This window comes from Talpa occidentalis, unplaced genomic scaffold, assembly GCF_014898055.3.
Source record: "Talpa occidentalis isolate TD23 unplaced genomic scaffold, MPIMG_talOcc4v2.1, whole genome shotgun sequence".
Taxonomy (NCBI): domain Eukaryota; kingdom Metazoa; phylum Chordata; class Mammalia; order Eulipotyphla; family Talpidae; genus Talpa; species Talpa occidentalis.
This window is the reverse complement of record NW_026555331.1, coordinates 31,368,903-31,389,105: the sequence shown is the minus strand read 5'-3', so window position 1 is coordinate 31,389,105 and position 20,203 is coordinate 31,368,903. Positions and strand designations below refer to the sequence as shown.

Sequence of the window (20,203 nt, the reverse complement as noted above, 5' to 3'; positions counted from 1 at the left end):
AACTAGCCTTTGTTCATTTTTTTTTAACTGTATGAATAAATATTAAACCTTGGTGTGGTTAGGAAGGGTATTGTCAGTTCTTACTAAATTTTTCTAACAGCTTTGTTGAGATATAGCTCAAATACCATTCAGTTCACCTAATTAAACTTTATCTAATGATTTTTTAATTATATTCACAGTTATTTTGATCATCCCTACAATCAATTTTAAAACATTTTCACACATGCCTCAAAACCTATACCCATTAGTATTTGCTCCCTTTCAACTCCCTCTATAGTCCTAAGCAACTACTAATATACTTTCTAATATTGACTGTTCTGGAAATTTCATGTAAATGTAGTCATATAAGATGTGATCTTTTGTGACTGATGTCTTTCACTTAGTGTTTTCAAGATTCATCCATGTTTTAGTAGAGGCTTACTTCATTCCTTTTAATGGCCAAATAATATTCCATTGTATTACTATACCACGTTTATCCATTCATCATTTAATGGACACTTGGGTCCTTCTAGCTATGATGAATAATGCTCCTGTAAAATATGTGTACAAGTTTTTGTATGGACATATTTTTCATTTCTCTTGGATATAAGACTAGGAGTAGATTTATTGGGGTATTAGCATTATCCCCCCTCAGTATGTAGACTTTCCTAATTACAAATAGTTAACCTGTCTCAACCACAGTGTCATTAACACTATATAAAAGCCATTTCTTAATAGTAGTATATAAGAACCATTTCCAAATATTATGTCTGATGACTAATAAATCATATTGCAACCTCTTCTGCATTTGGTTTACAGTCGAGCACAAAATGTGTGAAGGAATACAACCTGTTAATAATTTTCTATTTGGATTGATTTGAATGTAATCTTCATATGGTTTGGTGTCCCCCAACTTGACATGAATTGGAAAAGCTTGATTTACAATTACAGTAAAAGGAAATGACTAATTTGTTACTAATGGGAGTACGTTATATGAATTTCTTATTTTCACTGAAGTTTGGTTGTCTTGACTTTTCCTCTAGTTTTCTTACTGACACAAAACTAGATGGGGAGCCAGTTCTTAGTAATTTACGATTTTGTATTGCTTTAAAGATTTTTAGCAATTATTGGAAATCATATTTAGCAATGAACATGTGGTTTTGTGTTTTTATTATCAAGAGTATTAATTGTAATGCCACTTTTCTCTGGCAGCAGAATAACTCCACAAGAACGAAAACAAAATATATTTTCTCAATATTATGAGTTTATAGGCTGAGCACGGTGTTTTACTCTCCAGCCTCATTTTTCACCTATCTCTAATTTTCAGGATCCAATCAGAAGGTTGATGAGAACAAAAGTAGACATAGTATCATATATCTTCCCTTTACTTCTGAGACATCTTAATTCATAGAGAACTGGATCTAAGCTTAAGATTTGAAACTTACCCACAAGATAGAGCATTATGCTTTTACCTCTCTGTAGTCTTTTGTTTTTCATAGGTTATCCAATTCTCTTAGAATTAATTATTTTATTACCTTTATTCAATATATTCAGAGAACTTTAACATTAAAATTTTGAGTCCTCTCACTTTAATCATTATTACCCATTTGTTATAAATTAATATTCTTCACTTGCAGAAAAAGAAAACTTCATCCTTAAAAAACCAAGGCAAGGCCTTTGGTCTGACATTCTATTGTAGCTCCTGTACAGTTAAGTCTCAAGGGCTGTAGAATACTGTTTGTTGACACATTTTTACTAATTATAGATATTGGGAACCTTCTAAGTCAGATTCCTTGAGCAGGATTTCTCTCTTTTTCTCTGAAGAGTAAAAGTACAAAGAAAGGAACCACGGCGTGTTTATTTGCTCTCATGATAAAATGTAGGAAACTATTCCACAAGGTTATTATTTTATTATCATTTTGGCCTAGAATATTTTCATAGCCTTCTCTCAGACTATAATAAGTGTCCTTTGACCTCTTAGTTAACTCATAAACATTACTTCTCATCAACATAATTTCATCGTTAATTCAGCATTTAAAATTGATTGTTACTTACACAGTATATGATGTCATAGATTTTCTTATTTTTATATATTTACTCAAGTAATAAAATTTCAATCCCATAGGTCAGTTACTTTCTTAGAAATTATAGTTTAGCTATTGTCAGTAATTGAATTGAACATATTTTAAGTCTTTTGTTAATTCAAATATAATTGTACCAATTATCCTTATAAACTTTTTATATTTAAAAGACTGAAATTTTTCATGTGATTTTAAAGGTTTTCTGGGGTCAAGAACACTTGAATTGTTTAGCTCTCCTGCATGAATTACTCAATGGATATCTTAATGAGGAGGGAAGTTTTGAAATGCAAGTTTCTGAAGCATTGTCACAGATGCCATCTCCTATGGAAAAGAATGAGTTATTTAAAAGTGAACAAAGTTCAGATGATCTACGGACAGGTTTTTTTCAGTACATACAAGATGCTGGTAAGTAACAGTAGCATCATTTTGTGTGTGTGAGTGTGTGTATGAATGTGTGTTATAATTGCCCATTCACTAAGTAAGACATTCTCAAGATCACTTGAGAGTACATTAATGTCTGCAGTTAAAAAATAGTACATTACTATTCAGTCTCAAGGGAAAATTCTTGATTTGCTCTTATTTCAAATCCTATAAAAATAATCATTCAGCTTCTTTATATGTTTTTCTTTTATCCTACTAATTTTCTCTTGTTTTAATATACCAGCATATTCCCCTTCAAATGCATGCAATCAATTATACTTTCATTTGATAGAACCTTTGAAAATGCCTGGAATCTTTGAAGTCTTCTTTTACAATGAAACTGAAGATAGCCCTGGGATGATGCTGTGGAGATACCCAGAGCCTAGAGTGCTCACCCTTGTGCGAATAACTCCTGTGCCCTTCAACACCACAGAGGACCCAGATATCAGTACAGCAGACCTCGGTGATGTGTTACAGGTATGGAATGAATGTTCATTTTTAAATTAAAACATTGTGGGAACCTGCTGATCTGATACTAGGAAAAAATGTTGGTGCAATTATTTCTGTCAACATCATTTAAGCTGCTTTCTAACTGATTTCTAGGTTCATTTCTAACTAAATTTTCATGTTTTATTAACATAATCGGATAGCTAATTATTAGTGGCAATATTGTGTCAATTGTATTCAATGGGGTATTTTAGATAGTGAGTGCATTCACTTGTGACATGTTCTTCATCTCCTCACTGCCATTGAGAGGCAGGGAAGCATAGTGGTTAGAGATGAACTATAGCCAGAATGCCTGGGTTCAAATTCTGGCTCTGCTGCTTGACAAGTGTGTCACCTTTAGACATGTACTTAAGCTCTCAGCCTCAGGTGTTTTGTTTTGCTGGTTTTTTTTTCCTTCAATACAATAAGGCTAATAATACTATTATAACTATAAAAATAATACAAATACTAATTTTTAATACAAGGCTGACACATAACAAGTGCTGCATAAGTTTGAGTACCACCACTAATGTGATGGCTGTTGTCAAAGTGTGTTTTATGAATTCCTTACAAGCAGAAGTGTTTTATGAAGCAGAAGCACAGGCTAGACCAGGGAGACCTGGGAGTTGTCCACAAGATTTGCAGCAGGTACTTGTCACATAAGGAAAACACTGCATGTTGCAAGCTTGACAAGTGTCAACAAACAAAAAGGTGGTATCAGAAGTCCTGCCATATTTCCTTTCTAGTTAGAGATATAGGAACTGAGATATAGAATTTAAGGTTAAGATGCTGGCTTAAGAAGCAAGACAGAGTTGTACCTAACCTAATTTGAAAGGGAGAATTTGATCCCAGTAGTGAGGGAAATACCTGGAATTGACAGTTGCCATGGAAGAACAGAGCAGGAAAGACAGAAGGTTGCCATGCTACTGAGCTCCTGGTTCAATCCTTAGATTCTCTGACTAGGAGCTGAATTTGTCCCAGGGCCTGGGCCAGACCTCATCTGTGGAAATAACTCTCCAAGTTGCAATCTTATAACCATACAAACTATTTTGTTTCCTTGGAGCCTCTGTTGAGAACAGAAAATATGTTGCATGAATCATAGGTTTGATTCAGTATGACAGCTCTTTCCTTGAATAATCATAGTGCCGGACCCTGGGCTCGCTCCTGGGGATTCAGAAACAGATAAGACTCTGTCCTTTCATATGAAGCTCTCAGTCTAGCAGTGAAGTTTCTGCGGTTGTTTGGGATAAACCAGTCTCCCTAATATCAACTTTCAAGAAGAATCTCTCCGCTATATGTGATTATATCTATATCTGTACCAGAGGCACAGCTAAAGTATTGAACTTTCAATCCTAAATTGCAGAAAACTTACAAAAAAAAGACCCTATATAAACTTGGTGTCTTGCAGGGCCTCCCCTGGTGGTGCAGTGGTTGAGCGCTGGGCTGCGAAGCTGCGTGCAGCCTCTGTAGCGCTGGTTCGATCCCCGTCCACTGGCAAGGGTCGCACATGGCGTGCAGACCTCTCCTGCCATGCCCGCTGCTCCCCTCAGTGTATTTCATCAGTCTGCCTGTTCTGTTCCCCGCTCTGGCTCTGGTGAATTCTCTCACCCTCCCGCACTTCTGACTATACCCAGTGCTTGTATAAATAAATAAATAAGTCTTTTAAAAAAAAAACAAAACAAAACTTGGTGTCTTGCAGATAACATCAACTTTAAAGTCCCAACTGCCGACTCCTATCCCCTTTCCTTCCCTTCTTCTCTATTTTTACTAATTCAGTGACTTCAGGAAAATTGATGATCTATTTGAACCTTAATTTCCTCAGCTGAACTTTGAAATTAGAGTTATCTACCTTTCAGAGAGGTTGTAAGAATTAAGTGAAATATAGCTTAAAACGAATAGATGCCCTCTATAGAGTGAACTATTAGCAACTGCTCCTTTCTTTCCTTGTACTCGCCCTTCACACACCAACCACTAAAAAAAAAACCTCTTCATTGGAATTTTAGCCTTCAATCACTTTTCCTTTCAACTTGTCCCACAAAATTCTTAAAAGACAGGTGAATTGTATCTTTCCCTAAGAAAAATCTTCAAACTTCTGTCACCTTGCTAGAGTGACCTTGAGGGCCCTATATAACTTCTCCATCTCTCACTGAACTTTAGCTTCCGCTTGCTTACTCTTAGTCTGTGCTCTAGTCAAACAAGCCTATTTGGCATGCCCAAAATTAGCCTGTGACATCTCATTTCCACACTACTACCTCTTCATTTGAATCTCTGCCCTTGTCTACTGAAATTCTATCCACACTTCTAATGAGGTCATGTACCATCTATTCCACAAAGCCTTTCCTGGAACGATCTCCAAACATGATATTGTCTTCTCCTGAAGGCACTTCATGGCACCATTTTTATTCTATTTCTCAACTTACTTCTCACAGACACGGATCTTGTCTCTCTCCTGATTTGTAAGTTTCCCAAAGAAATGATTGTGGCTGACTTGGCATTGTGTCCCTTACGGTTTGCACTGCAGTAGAAATGCTAAATAAGTATATCGAATGAAAGTATTTCTGCTTTGTATTTTTCAAAAATATTACATTGTTTAGCATTATTTTATGGGCTGTTGAATAAGTTTTCATATTACAAACTGAATTATGTCAGGATGCATTGTGTTATACTTCTGGGGTATTATCTATAAACACACAGCCTAATGTCATTACGTTACACGGGCTTTTGGTGAGGTCATTGAAGACACTGCCAAGCACACTGCCCCTTAGACAGAGGCTAGTTCTTAAATACAAAGATAAGTTAATCTCCTTGGGTTTAGTCCTAAAAACAAAGGAGTTTAGATGACTTTTTCTTTCAGACCATTTAGTTCATAAAAACTAACTTTATAGAGTTCACTTATACAGAATCCCTAGATTTGACTTTTTATATATATTTCCCATGGTTAATAATGGGATTTATAGACAGACTCCCCATATGACTTTATGGACTTAACTTGGAATTATTGTGGAAGACATGATTATAATACTGAATCAAAATAATCATAGATTCTGAACAACAACATTAAAAATGTTCACAGGAAGAAAAACAGCTTATTTTGTTGTCAGTTTGTAATTTTGTCACGTTAAATTTTAAGTGTTAGTATAGATGTCAATAAAAATTGAGATCTGTGGGGTGGAGTAATGCCATCAACTTAGAAAGAATTGTGTATTGTTTAAATGAGCATAAGTAGAAGACATTTCTGACAACTGTTAGTTTCCTGACATACTAAGTTTTCCTCTCACCTCATCTTGTTGTGTACACTGCCTCCTCAGGATTTCCATTTTGGAAATACCTATATGCCCAGATTGTAAAATTGTCATCCATCCATTGTAATATAATTGGTAATGGATATTTTATTTCTTTTTTAACAAGAACAGGAAAAGTTTTATTTATTTATCTTTTTTTATTTTACGTCATTGTTCATTGTTCTTTTTTTTTTTTTTTACAGTGTTTGCTTTATTTTCTCAGGTGTAGTCCCCACAGAATTTCCACCACCAATTCACCCACGCACCAACTCCATAGTCTCTTGTGCTTCTCCGCCCCCATCTCGATCCCTCTCCCTCCCACTCCCCTGCAGAATGTCTCTGATTTATAGTTGTCTGTTTATTTTTGTTTTGTTGTGTTGTGTTTTTTAATTGTTATTATTTTTTTCCTTGATCATTTATTTGGTTCCCCTATGTTCCTCCTGTAAGTGAAACGATCTGATATTTTTCTTATTCCTTCTGACTTATTTCACTGAGCATAATCCCTTCCAACCCCATCCATGTTGTTATGGATGGCATGAGTTTATCTTTATTGATTGCTGAATAGTATTCCATTGTGTATATGTAACACATCTTTTTGATCCAGTCATCTGTATGGGGGCATTTGGATTGTTTCCAAGTCTTACCTACTATAAATGGTGCTGCAATGAACATAGGGGTGCTGGTATATTTTAATTCTCACCTGGACCTGCCATAGTGCTTGTTCTTACTATCTCAATACTGTATTCTTGTTTTCATATTTATTTTCATTTTTGTGTTCTATTTATACTTTAGATGTCTTCATTTGGTGTATGATAAAATAGGCCAAACTAAATACATTTTTCCCCAGAGAGCTTAAACATTAAAGTTAAAGATGAACACTAAATGGATTGGGAACACAAAAGCTATTTAAACATACAGGAAATAAAGTTAAAGAAGCAACATGGAAGATGAGTTTGGCATTGAAGGAAAAGGAAAGATAAAAGAGCTGAAGTTAGCATTTTCTCTAATGCAGGAAATATCTATTATATACATAAGATTCGTGGTGGTAAAGTCAGAGGAAAGGGAACAAAAATGTTTTAAGTAATTTAGGGGAAAATTGACATAGTTCACAAAACTTTACATTAGAAAAATTACACTTAGATTAAGCTCTGTACCTTCAGAAAGTATGACTATAATTAACAAATGAGGTAAACGTATCTCTTTTTTTTTCTTCATCATATTTCTCATCAACAGTCATTAAATATGTTTTCATTATCAGGGTGGAGTCATACAACATATAGGTAATGAGACTATCAAGGGACAGAAGGTCTGTCCCTACTCTGACAAGTCTTATAATCTAATTTAAAAGAAAGGGCAGAATTGCTCATACAAACTTATGAGGTAATAAACTAGATAACTGAATCTGTATTAAGGAAAAGCCATACATATATATAGGAGGAGCCATGTAATTTGGGCAATTCTGACATTTGAATTCATAAAAAAGAATAAATTTGTTACTAAAACTACATGATTTCATAGCACATTTTCAGTTAAAAAGGCATCTTCACTATGGGGTGTGGGGGGCGGGGAAAGGAGAGATTGGGGACAAAATAAGGGGGTTGCAATTGTATGGGGAATATAAAAATAAAATTTTTTAAAAAAGGCATCTTCAAGCTTTGAATTTTGGCACAGAATTCTTGTTTGAAAAATGACTAGAGTCTTTAAAAGATATCTTCACAAGGATAACAGGAAGAAAAAGGACAAAAGAAAATTGTGTCATTTGTTTACTTCTAGGGTAGAAGGAGAACTGTAAGCCAAAGAAATCAATCCACTTGTGCCCAATTCACTTTTGTTTATACAGTTCAGAAGTCAGGGAAATTAGTTTTTAAAATAATACTGATATGGTTATAAAATTCAAAGTGAAACTACAGAGGAAGAATAGTGAACAAAAATTGCATACTTAGAAATCAAGGAGAATCTAAATGATTGAACCCTGTGTTATCTTTGCTCCAGTGTATTATAACCATCTTTTTGTTTTACATCCAGCACCGTGCTAAGTTTTTGCATACATAACTTCATTTAATCTCTGTTTGTTCTGTGAGATGGTCATTATCCCCATTTTATAAGTATAAAACTGAGGGCAGGAGAATTTAATTGACTGGCTCTGAATCACAAAACTTACAATTGGGAGAGCCAGAATTTCATAGCAAGTGAAGAATATAGGCTCTAAAGTCTATATTCTGTGCCCTGTATGTAAAACATTGGGATAAGAATATTCCAGATTACACATTTGGGTGACAGTTACTCTGTTGAAAAATGTGCAAACAATGAAAATAAAATTAGCTTTACTTCATACTGTTAAATTGTGAAATAATCAAAGATCTGAAAAAAATAACCTTAAATAAATAAAAGAACTCTCAGACACACAAGATGGATTGAGTGTAAGATATCAGAAGAGTATTTTCTTCAGGAGGAGAACTGGCCTGCTCTAAATGCCTCGAAGGCTCACGGAAGCATTTGTTGGCAAAACCCTCCTGGCAACATCCAAAGAAATGGTGCCCAAGTGTCTGGTTCACCTGGTAGCTAAATCCCTTATATGGAGATGAATGTAGCAGCTGTCAGATCTGTGTACAACGATCAACTCTTGTAACCATCCAAACAACCTTCTAATAGTTTGGCTCCTAATGCAATTTATATACTGAAAGAATACTGTACACTCTGAGTATCTGGGCTGCTAGGTAGTTATACATCTCATGGTAAACTAGTCATTTGGCATCTGGTTTATATCTCCATCTCTAGTAACTTTGTTGCATGACTCAGCCTTCCTAAGTCCAGTCAGTGCTAGGACCCCATGGAAATTTTCTGAGACTGCAAGATTAATGGCCAGATCTTGAATTGTGATGAATCCATCATACTAAGTACCTTCTTTTGTGGCTACCCACTTTCCCAGCATTCAGGCCTTTCCCAAATGCCATTTCTATTTACGTTGTGTCACAAATCTTTCCAAACAAAATTCAGCACTCACTACCTTGAAGACTTGTGAGAAGTAGAGATAATGTATGTAAAGCACCTGGCATAGTGCCTTACATAGTTAAAGCAGTAAGTTATCATTAACTCAATAAATGTTAGCTGCTATCATCAGCATCAGTGTCATCACTATCACCACTCTATCAGTTGATCAAAGGACCTGGATTCTAAAGTGCTAGACCAAGAGACTTCTTTTGTGTTTACAGTCTGTTAACCTTATAATAATGCTGCCTCTGCCTGTGCTGATGAAATACTTTTACTGACTAGGGACAGTTTTTATAAAGAGACACCACTTCTCCCACAGCTACATAGTCAGTAACCTATGTGGTGGTATAGCGACTGTAGTCTTCTGGGTTGCAGGCAGCCAAAACCACACTGAAACTGGCTTACTTTAAAAAAAAAGAGGGGGCCTCCCCAGTGGCGCAGCGGTTGAGCGCTGGGTTGCAAAGCTGCCCTCAGCCTCTGCAGCGCCGGTTCAATCCCCGGCTGCCCCCCAGCCACCCGAGGAGGGTCCCACATGGTGCGCAGACCTGTCCTGCCACCCGCTGCTCCCCTCAGCAGTGTACTTTGGTCCTTCTGCCTGCTCTGCTCCCCGCTCTGCCTCTGGTGAATTCTCTCACCCTCCCGCACTTCTGACTGTACCCAGTGCTTGTATAAATAAATTTAAAATAAATAAATAAATAAATCTTTAAAAAAAAAAAGAGGACTCTAGATAAAGTGGAGAGTGCTAAAGGCTGAGAGCAAATGCAACTGTCTCTAGAAAGATTCTAACCTAGAATGGAAGCTAGAAACCCGAGAGAGTATTTACAATCACTTTTCTCAGCTGCGTTCCCCACATTTGCTTTGCTCTTCCTTTTCAACAAGCTAGCTTTTTTCTTCCTCCTTCTCAGACCATATAATACTCTCTCCATAATCCCACAGTTATATTGACAAGTCTGTTCAACCTCCAGTTCACTTCCACATTCCTGAACGACCCAGTTTGGTGTCAGGTACTCTTGACCCCAATGAACTATGGCCATGGGGTAGAGTCACATTCTGCCAACATCCCTGTGAATCGGGGGTGATTATTAGCCTTGCAGACCCATTTTATTTCTGCTGCATTTTATTTCACATCTCTCTTATTGCTCTCCTGGCCCATCCCCGTCTAGACTAGACATATTCATGGTCAGTACTGGCCTTACAATCAGCTGCTCTTTTCCAGTGTGATGGCCTCTGAACATCTGCAGAATGTTTCTGCTCTTCTAAGAGGGTTGGAAGAACCCTGCTCTTTTAAGGATTTGGAGAAGAATTGACACTGGCAAAGGGTCTCTAGAAAAATGCCTCACTAAAAACATTTACTCCTTTCTACTATGTTTTCCAGCTTTTCCTTTGCAAATTTCTGGCAAAACTGTTTCTCTCTGTACATCAAAGGCTGTCTGCATCTGGAGAAAAGCCTTACACTACTTCAGAAATCTTCTCATTGTCCTCCCCTCTCATCCCTACCCCACTCCCTGTATCTTTCTCACATATATGAGATATTTTTTGTCCCCATTATACATAAAATATTAATACCTTTCTTGGCTACTGCTTCCTTTTTAATGCATTGGTTATATAACACATTGACAACTTCATATTTCTGTAAGTATGCTCAGTTCTAATGATGTATGAGTTGTTGACATATAAAATAATCATCTATTTCTGAAATTGTTTACAGTGAGATGCTCAATTTCTTTAACTTAGTGATGACTTAATTCTATTTAGTGGTCTAATAACATTTTATCTTACATACTTATCTACAGAATGATGCAAAGCTTCATTAAACCTTATAGTTGTATGGATTTTATTCTTTTTCATAATTACAAGGAAAAATGTTCCAAGTCAGACAGTAATATTTAATATTACCCAATAAATTAAAAACTAGACTTTTGCTGCTTTAAACTTGACTTTATAAGCTTCCTGTAATTCTAAAGCACATGGACCTGATAGGCAAAGGTTATGATATCAGCACATGGTGACACTACAGAAAGAGAATCCTTCTGAGAGTTATTTGCAACCTAATATGATTTGCCCCTTCCATGCACAGCTTAAAAAGAATAAAAGGAAGTGTTCTTGGGTGTTTCTTTTTAGCTATGTTGGGTGGATCACTTATAGTTACACACATGTTCCCAGAATCCTGAGCCTTTTTATTTTATAAGCACCTCCTGCCCACTGGCAGCTGTGCTAATGTGTCCCAGAAGGCTTTGCTCCTATCCATCATCTTTAGGAGGAGTGCTCAAAGCCAGATATGAGATTCATTGTTGTTGAAATGTAGAAAATATAAAGAAGTCTTGGGGGCTTTGGGGAAGCAAGAGGGAGAGCCAGATTCTTAGAAAATAAAGGAAAGGAAAACGTCCTGTGTACCCAACAGACACCATAATAAATGGTTTTGAATGATGGGTAATGGTGTTGGATCGACTACTAAGTGTTTTGCATCCAGAAGCTTTTGCCTCTTTTTGTGGACATTAAGTGAAACCTAAAATAGAGTATTCCCTGAATATACTTTTAATCATTCTGTCTTCATAAGTTGTGAACATATGAAAAAAGGATCTAGGAATATGTTGAAAAGAATGCTGAGGAATCTGGCAATATGGTGGCAGGATGAAGATGCAGGCTTGCCTCCTCCACGTATTCACAACCAAGTTACAACAAAGCAAGGTTAACAATCCCTGAAGCAAAAATGGATTTGCCAGGAGCAATGGTACAGCAGAGAGTGGTAGGAATAGCTGTAATTAAACTATATTTAGAGCAGTAAAACCCACAAGTGATGGGACAACTGGGTATGAAACCCCTCTGCTATAATTAACTTAAGGGCACATGCCTGCATGGAGGACTTGAGAAAGCAGTCATTACACTGTATAAGGCAGTACACAGACTTGGGGTGCAAGACAAAAGGAGTACTAGTATCACCAGGAGTACTAGTACTAAGAGTACAGGAGTCAGGGTATAGAGTGATAATTATTGACTTGAGCCTGAGAACAGTTGTGGTTCAAACTGGAACAAACTGGAACAGTGTGGTTCAAATTAATGAAGAGAGCCTGCTTGGATCTCTTGTGTCTACTCATAAAAAAGACTATTATTTGCAGACTGAGGCTGCATGTGAAATACCTGTCTTACAACACACTCAGAACACCAGCAAGACAGCAACTGAATGTTCTCACCAACCAGAGTTTGAAACACTTGGATCTTAATAATAGGAGCAAGCTCCATTAGATAAGGCTCCATATTCAAAAAGCAGAGAGAATAATTCCCAGCTTATGGTCCATCTTCTTTATAGTCCTCACCAAATGCTACATCTGTTGCTCAACCATAGCCTAGAGAGTGGGACTCAGCAAGCCACTTTGGCCAAGGAGTTGGCCACACCATTCAGGTATCTGTATCACTGTAGGAAACTTGAACTCTTGATGCATACTGGAGGCAACCTTTCAGTGCCCTGCTGCCCTGTGTTCTTTCTACTTACTACCCTTTACCAGCACCAGTATTCTGGCCATTTGACAGGTACAAAGGCATCAGTCATTGAAATAATAGATACCTAAAGTTCCTGGGTAAACTCTTAGGATCATAGACAGCTTCCTGAGGAGGGGTATAAAGCAATTTTATAGGACAAGAACACTCCTTATACAACTCATTAAAACTAAGAGAGAGAAAAGGGTCACAAATGCTGCAGCAAAATAATAAAAAATAATAAAACAACCCAAGAGAAGCCTCAATTCAGCAGAACTGCAAAATATGCCTGAAAAGGAGGTTAGGGTCATGGTCATAAAAATGCTTGCCAGATTAAGAAAAACAATGTACAATCAAAAAACAGAAACACTGTAAATATTGAGAAAATATGAGACTGGAACAGCTAGAACTAATGAATCTAAAATATACTAAACCCAAATTTGAAAATGGGTCTCAACAGTAGACACGCAAGTAATGGGGAGAAATTAGTGACCTTGAAAGCACACTGGCAGAGAACACATATAGGAAAACAAAGAGAAAAAAATTCAAAAATATGAAAGCAGTAATTAGAAAGTCTTTAGGCTAACTAAAAGGAAATAATATCTTTAGGCTAACTAAAAGGAAATAATATCCCTATGCTGGGGGCCAGGGAAGGTCCCAGAAGAAGAGAAAGAAAGACATAGAAAATTTATTTAAAGAAATAATTACTGAGAAACCTCCCAAGCAGGGAAATAAACTAGATGTTCTGATCCAAGAGACCCAGAGAGTTCAAAACAAAATATGACCAGGCCTAGACATTGCAAGACACATTATAATAGACCATAAGAAGCCAGTAACTGGGCCTCTCCGGTGGTGCAGCGGTTGAGCGCTGGGTTGTGAAGCTGCCCGCAGCTTCTGCAGCACCATTTCGATCCCTGGCTGCTCCCCGGCCACCGGAGGAGGGTCCCACATGGCACGCAGACCTCTCCTGCCGCCCACCGCTCCCCTCAGCAGTGTACTTCGGTCCTTCTGCCTGCTCTGCTCCCCGCTCTGGCTCTGGTGAATTCTCTCACCCTCCCGCACTTCTGACTGTACCCAGTGCTTGTATAAATAAATAAATAAATCTTTAAAAAAAAAAGTATTAGAGAAAAAAAAAAGCCAATGACAAGGACAGAATATTAAATGCATCTAAAATAGAGTATTCTGGGCCTCCCTGGGGGCGCAAGGGGTTTAGAGGCAACTAGTGAAGCTCTCCGCTGCCACTGCAACATGATTTCAATCCCCGGCTGGTGAGGTGATCCACATGGCACAGCAGACCTCTCCTGTCTCGCCTGCTGTTCCCCTCGGCAGTGTATTTCAGTCAGTCCGCCTGTTCTGTTCCCCACTCTGTCTCTGGTGAATCCTCTCACCCCCCACACTTCTGGCCTGTACCCCGGTTCTTACGTGCGTGAATAAATAAATCTTTAAAAAAAAAAATGAGTTTTCCCTGAATATAGTATATATACTGTATACTATTGTATGTAGTATATTAGGGAAAGAGAGTGTTTAGGCGACAACTGGAACTCCCCAGTGGCTTCACAGTTGTGAGTCACTCCTGAGGATCCAGGAGTGGATCCTCAGGATCCACTTCTTTGCTGTGTTCCAGTCCTGTGACCTCTTCTACTTCTTGCCTGCTTGTGAAATGCATCGTTTACCCTCCAGTGCAGTAAGAGAACTCACTTTCAACTCATTAGTGAATGGTCTGCTAAAGCAGAATTTGTAGGAAAAACTTAAAAAGCAAATGAAAATTTTTTATATAAAAGTTTGAAATGCTGGCATTCCTTGCTTTTCAAAAAAGGAGAGGTGGGGAAGGAATCTGTCAATAAGATGTGCTTTTAAAGTAAATGGAAAACATTTGCAAAGTGGAAGAATACTGAAGTCATTTTTGTCCTGTCATTTTATTTGGTAGTAGAACTTTTATTAGCCTATTTCTCTTTTCCTATTAAATACTCTTACATTAAAAAGGCAGAGGTGGGGGAGCATTTCTTTCTGGAAATGAAGAACTGTGTTTAGCAATTAGAGTGAGTTTGATGTTTACTGGTCAGTATTAAAAATGTTTGGGTTGTTAAAAAAAGGATGGTGAATATGAATTAATGATCTTTGATTATTTTTTAAGTTTTTATGAATTGTTCTCCTCCCAAATAAAAATATTTTACCCCTATGAAATTGACAGTTAAAACTGTTGTTCATAAAGTGTGTTATTTTTTGAAAACTACATTGTTAAAGAGGTTAACAAACAGAAGAAGAATTAAGTACAGAAGGGCAATACAGCTCAGCTTTTAAAGCATGAAGAACCTGGTACTAAAATCTGGGTCTAAATCTAAGATCTGCTGAGTGACCTTGGCCAAGAGACTTAACTTCTGCTCTTCAGCTTCCTCCTCTGTAAATTAGGCATAATAATAGCACTTAGACCAGTGTCTAGCACATAATTAGTGCTATATAAATATTAGCAATTATTACTTTAAGGTTTACCATCTCCAGGTGCCAGTTAGCTTCTTGTTCTACATTAGATTTTTAATGTGGGGGGGAAGAAATATAAGTTTTGATTACAAATTACAAATTCTTAATTTCTTTGTCCATCCTTTTCATAAAGGCATTGCTCTACAAAGTTCATTTTTGTATTATGTTTTCAAGCATATATGCCTTATTTAGCTCCTAGCTAGAAAAAAATCAAACTTGAGGACCCTGCATATTTTGTAACAACATTTTCAAATGCTCTTAACACTTAGGGGGGCAGTTTTATTGAGATAAAATTCACATACCATACAATCACCCATTTAAAGGGTACCATTCATTGATTTTTATACATCCACAGAATTGTTCAGTCATCACCACAATCAATTACAGGACATTTTCATCATCTCAGGAAGAAATCTGGTATCCATTAGCTGTTACCCTCAAGTCTCCCTATACCCCTAGACCTAACCAACCACTAATTTGTCTCCTGTCTCTCTATATACTGCCCGTTCTGGACATTTCATATAAATGGAATCATGTAGGATGCAGTCTTTTGTGACTGGCTTCTGTCATTTATAATATTTTCACAACTTATCCACATTGTATCATGGATCAATATTATTGCCAAGGAAATTCCATTGTATGGATATACCACATTTTACTTACCTACCACTTATCAGTTGTTATACATTTGTGTGTCAGCAATTTTGGAATTCTTACCTGTTGTACCTAATCTCTGTTTTGGCCTACAAACTTGACAAGGACCAGAAAATGATGACAATGATTAGTAGCATCTATCATCCAGTACTACACAATCTGTTACTGAAAGTGCAGAGAAAGAAGTTGATATAGTAGGAGATGACCTTGAAAAGTAGCCTTAAAGCCAGATAGAAGATCAATGTATATTAGACGCTATGCTGAGACTTTCGGATTTTTTCTCCATACGCATTTTATTCTGTGAGGTGGTCATTAAAGTTATCAAGCTGTATATACTCTGGTTTCTCTTCAGATCGTATAAATCTTTCGCCTTTTAAAGTTATCAAGCTGAGCAATGACCGTGGTCGATTAAGGCTGTAGAAGACCAATTCAGAGCACAGTTACTCAGTAATAATGAGAATGTCAGTTGGAATAGGAAGGAGGAAATTAATGTAAGAAAGAGGAGGTAAAATCAGCAGATTCCAATGTCTATTTATGGGCAATAATAGGAGGGGGAAATCAAATGATTCTCTGGGTAAATCCTAGAAAACTGGATGGAAGGAGCACCATTAAGGGAGACTGGGGGGCCTCCCTGGTGGCGCAGCGCTTGAGCACTGAGTTGCAAAGCTGCCCGCAGCCTCTGCAGTGCCAGTTCGATCCCCGGCCACCAGGCAAGGGTCCCACATGGTGCGCAGAGCTCTCCTGCGGCCCGCTGCTCCCCTCAGCAGTGTACTTCATCACTCTGACTGTTCTGCTCTCCGCTCTGGCTCTGGTGAATTCTCTAACCCTCCCGCGCTTCTGACCTTACCCAGTGCTTGTATAAATAAATAAATAAATCTTTAAAAAAAAAAAAAGGGAGACTGGGGATGTCAGAGGAAAAATGGGGTAGTCAGGAGTGTGGAAGAGATAGTCTATATTCAGCACTTAAAAATTTAAGGTTTAGGAGGAATAATTATGACTATGTTCCTACCATGAGTTTAGAAATATAGGCTAATGAGAAAAGAAATATAGGCTAAAAATTCAGTGAAAAGGTCAGAATTCTTTAAGAAATGGTATGGAGAGTCACTCAAAGAACTAAAAATGGGAACCATGAAATTAAAATAGAGAAAAGTCACACACAAGAATGAAAAATTCAAAGGTAAGAGAATTGAGAACAGAACCATGAGAAACCTCACTAAATCCAGTAAATAAATGGTAGATTAGGAATTGTGGTTGATTGAATAGTGCCCCCCCAAATTCATGTTCATCCAGAACCCCAGAATGTGACCTTCTTTGGAATTAAGGTCTTTGTGGATATAATTAGTTATGATGAGGTGATACTAAATTAAGGTTGGACCATAATCCAATAACTGGTGTCCTTGTAACAGGAGGGAAATTGGGACAGAGGCAAAGATGCACAGGGGAAAAGGTCATATGGAGACAGACAAAGATTGTCTTCACCAGGAATCACCAGGAGCCACCAAAAGCTGGAAAGAAGCAAGGAGAAATTCTACCCTAGAGCGTTCAGAGGAAGTTTAGCCCTGCTGACACCTTGATTTTCACTTCAGAACTGAGAAGATCAATTTCTGTTGTTTCCAGCTACCAAGTTGTTGGTAGTTTGGTGTGGAAGTCCTAGGAAACTGATATAAGAATCAATAAAGGAGTGGTCAAGAGAGCAAAGCCTAGGAGACTTAGTGTCAGCAAATTTAGTCACAGTGAAAAACTTTCAAAAGCTTGAGAAGTTCGGGGCTATGGTGGCTATAAACAGCAGAACATGTTGTATAAAGAGAAAAAAGAAATCTGTGAATTTGACAACTTTGAGACCACTGCTGACTCAGAGAACAGTTTTAGTCATGGGGGCATTATGGCAGAATATTTCCCCTGCAATAGCCCATCTCCTTGCCGTCCTTGCTTGGGTCACTTTCAAATTGGACGTAATTGTTTGACATCCTCACTAGATTAAGTGTGTTGAGAATAGAGGCTCTGTGCCTTATTCATCTGGAGTCCAGAACATAATAGTTGATGAGGAAGTGTTTGTGGAAGAAGTTAAAGAGTTGTTCTAAGGTAGGAATTTTGAAAGTTAACTTTAGTTTATGCTTGATTTTATTGGGTAAGTTTTTGGTAGGAAGACTTGAAGTAGAGGTTTAAGTGATAAGATCCACTCCTTAGGGATAGGAGAAATCAGGCAAGATGACAATTTTTTTTAAAAGGTCATGAGATGACAATGACAAGATGTAAAATAAGGTTTGGGGTATAACCATATGCTGTTTTATACTAGCTACAAACCTCTTTACAAATGGTACTAAGGATGGGGGTGGGAAATCTGTAAGAAAGATCTTAAGATTTCAGGATTGAAAGTGCTAACTTTGTACTTATTTTGTTGTTGTTCTCATTCATTGTTCTGCTATTTAGTGCCAGCATTGTCTCCAAATTATATGTAATTATCTCACTTAATCCTCACAATGCTACAAAACTGTTGTCATTCACATTTTACAGATGAGAAAACTAATGCTTGGAGATTAAATAATTTTCCTGCTACTAAATAGCAAATCTGGGGTTCATTTTCAAGCATTCTAATTGCAGAAATTGCTTTTTTAGCTATTGGAGTGGATATATATTTGAGGGTTGATTAAAAAAATCTGTGTCATATTGAATTTGAAGTACTTCAGGACATCCTATTGAAGATGTCCTTCCTAAAACACACTTTCGCATGTGATCATTGTTTCTTAAATTTTGCCAGTCCATGGATATGATCCAAAGCAGCAGCCTCCTCCAGCCACAAACATTTTGAAATCATCTCTTTTCCATCTCATTTTTCATCCAAATTCTATATTCTACTCTATAATGCATTTTTATTATTTTACTATTATAGAAACATATTCTAATGTTTGTCTCATTACCTATATTATCAGGCAGTGGGAGAGACCCTCTTGCATTTTGTAAAACTGATCTAAACCAAAGCATGTGTCAGACAGCTTTCTCTATCTTGGTGTCACAATGTTTTCAAAGCCTAGACTTTCATAAATAAGTAACTACAGATGGTGACCAATTCCTCACTGCTTTATCAGCCACAGAGTGGTGAATCACTGAGTAAAGATGCTTAGCATGTTGCCAAAGCAGCTAAATAATATGTTGGTTTTAGGCTACTATTAGAAAGAATTTTGATAGAGTATTTTCTTGTTAACAGTTCTCTTGTATCGTATATTGGACTAGAATGGTCGCTTATGCCAATATGCAATAAGAACACAGCTTTTAACTCTCCCAAGAAAAAGTCCTCATCAAACAACATTTTCAGTGAACAAAGATGAATAATGTGGCTGTTCTTTACTTTTTGTGAGTCTCACTATAGATAAACTGAACCATATTTCTCAAAGGACTCATTTTCGCCGTCACCAGCTTTCTCAACACAGTCCTTCATTTCACTGCAGTAATCTTGAAATATATATATATATATATATATACTTACATATATATATATACACACACACATACATGGTGCATTCACAGTTTATTTTACATTTGTTGATTGAAAGATACTTAGTCTTAGGAAATTATTTGCTGCATAAACTGATTTTGAAACATTCTTTAAAAATAAACAATGATTTCATGACTCTTACCCATGTTTTTACCCTTTAACATGACACCTTTTTTTTCTTCCATGAGGAAAAGTCAATTCCAGGCATTGACCAGTATCTTTAAATAAGTCATTATGCAACTGTGTTAAATACAACTAAATTGTTTCCTATTTCATTAATTTTTTTTCCTGATAAGATGAGGGGTCAAATTTCTGAATGTTTTATTTTACTGTTTTGAATTGAGTTAACATTGATTTATGACAATGCAAATGACTCGGCGTATAGGATCACACCCCTTCAGATCACACCACACCCACTACCAAGGCACCCACAGTCCTCCACCACAGTCTACTACGTCCCCTTGATACTTTGCTGTATGTGTTAATGTTTTAAAAATATTTAGTACATTAAGGAAATTCAGGGCTAAATGATTCTTAGTGGTTGTTGTATACTTTTGTATTCTTTAGTATAATAGAATTTTGAAATGGTCTTGACTGAAGTACTGCAGTGACAGTGGCAACCACAGTGCCAAGAAGAGTATGTGGGGACCACTGGGAGGTCCTGGGGCAGACCTATTGGGCTACTTATGGCAACATGGAGGGGGAGAGTAAGAAGGGCAAGAAGCCTGGAAATGTGTCACTATTTGAGTGAAAGTTCCTAAAAGGTGAAAAGAGTAGAGCTAAGAAAGCCCCTGAGATGAACAAAGAGGCACCCCCTGCACACGGTGACACTGTGTGTGCATGGGTCCCAGCAGACCACTGAGCAA

General features: G+C 37.2%; 1 protein-coding gene across 3 annotated transcripts in view; it reads left to right on the top strand.

Moving 5' to 3' along the window:
* Positions 1-20,203, top strand: part of VPS13B (vacuolar protein sorting 13 homolog B) — a 622,702-nt gene that overhangs the window by 486,209 nt on the left and 116,290 nt on the right. For all 3 annotated transcript variants that reach the window (XM_054692064.1, XM_054692063.1, XM_054692065.1), the window contains 2 exons: positions 2,258-2,465; positions 2,773-2,957. In XM_054692064.1, coding sequence (XP_054548039.1) covers positions 2,258-2,465; positions 2,773-2,957 — 393 coding nt within the window. The remainder of the gene's footprint in view (positions 1-2,257; positions 2,466-2,772; positions 2,958-20,203) is intronic.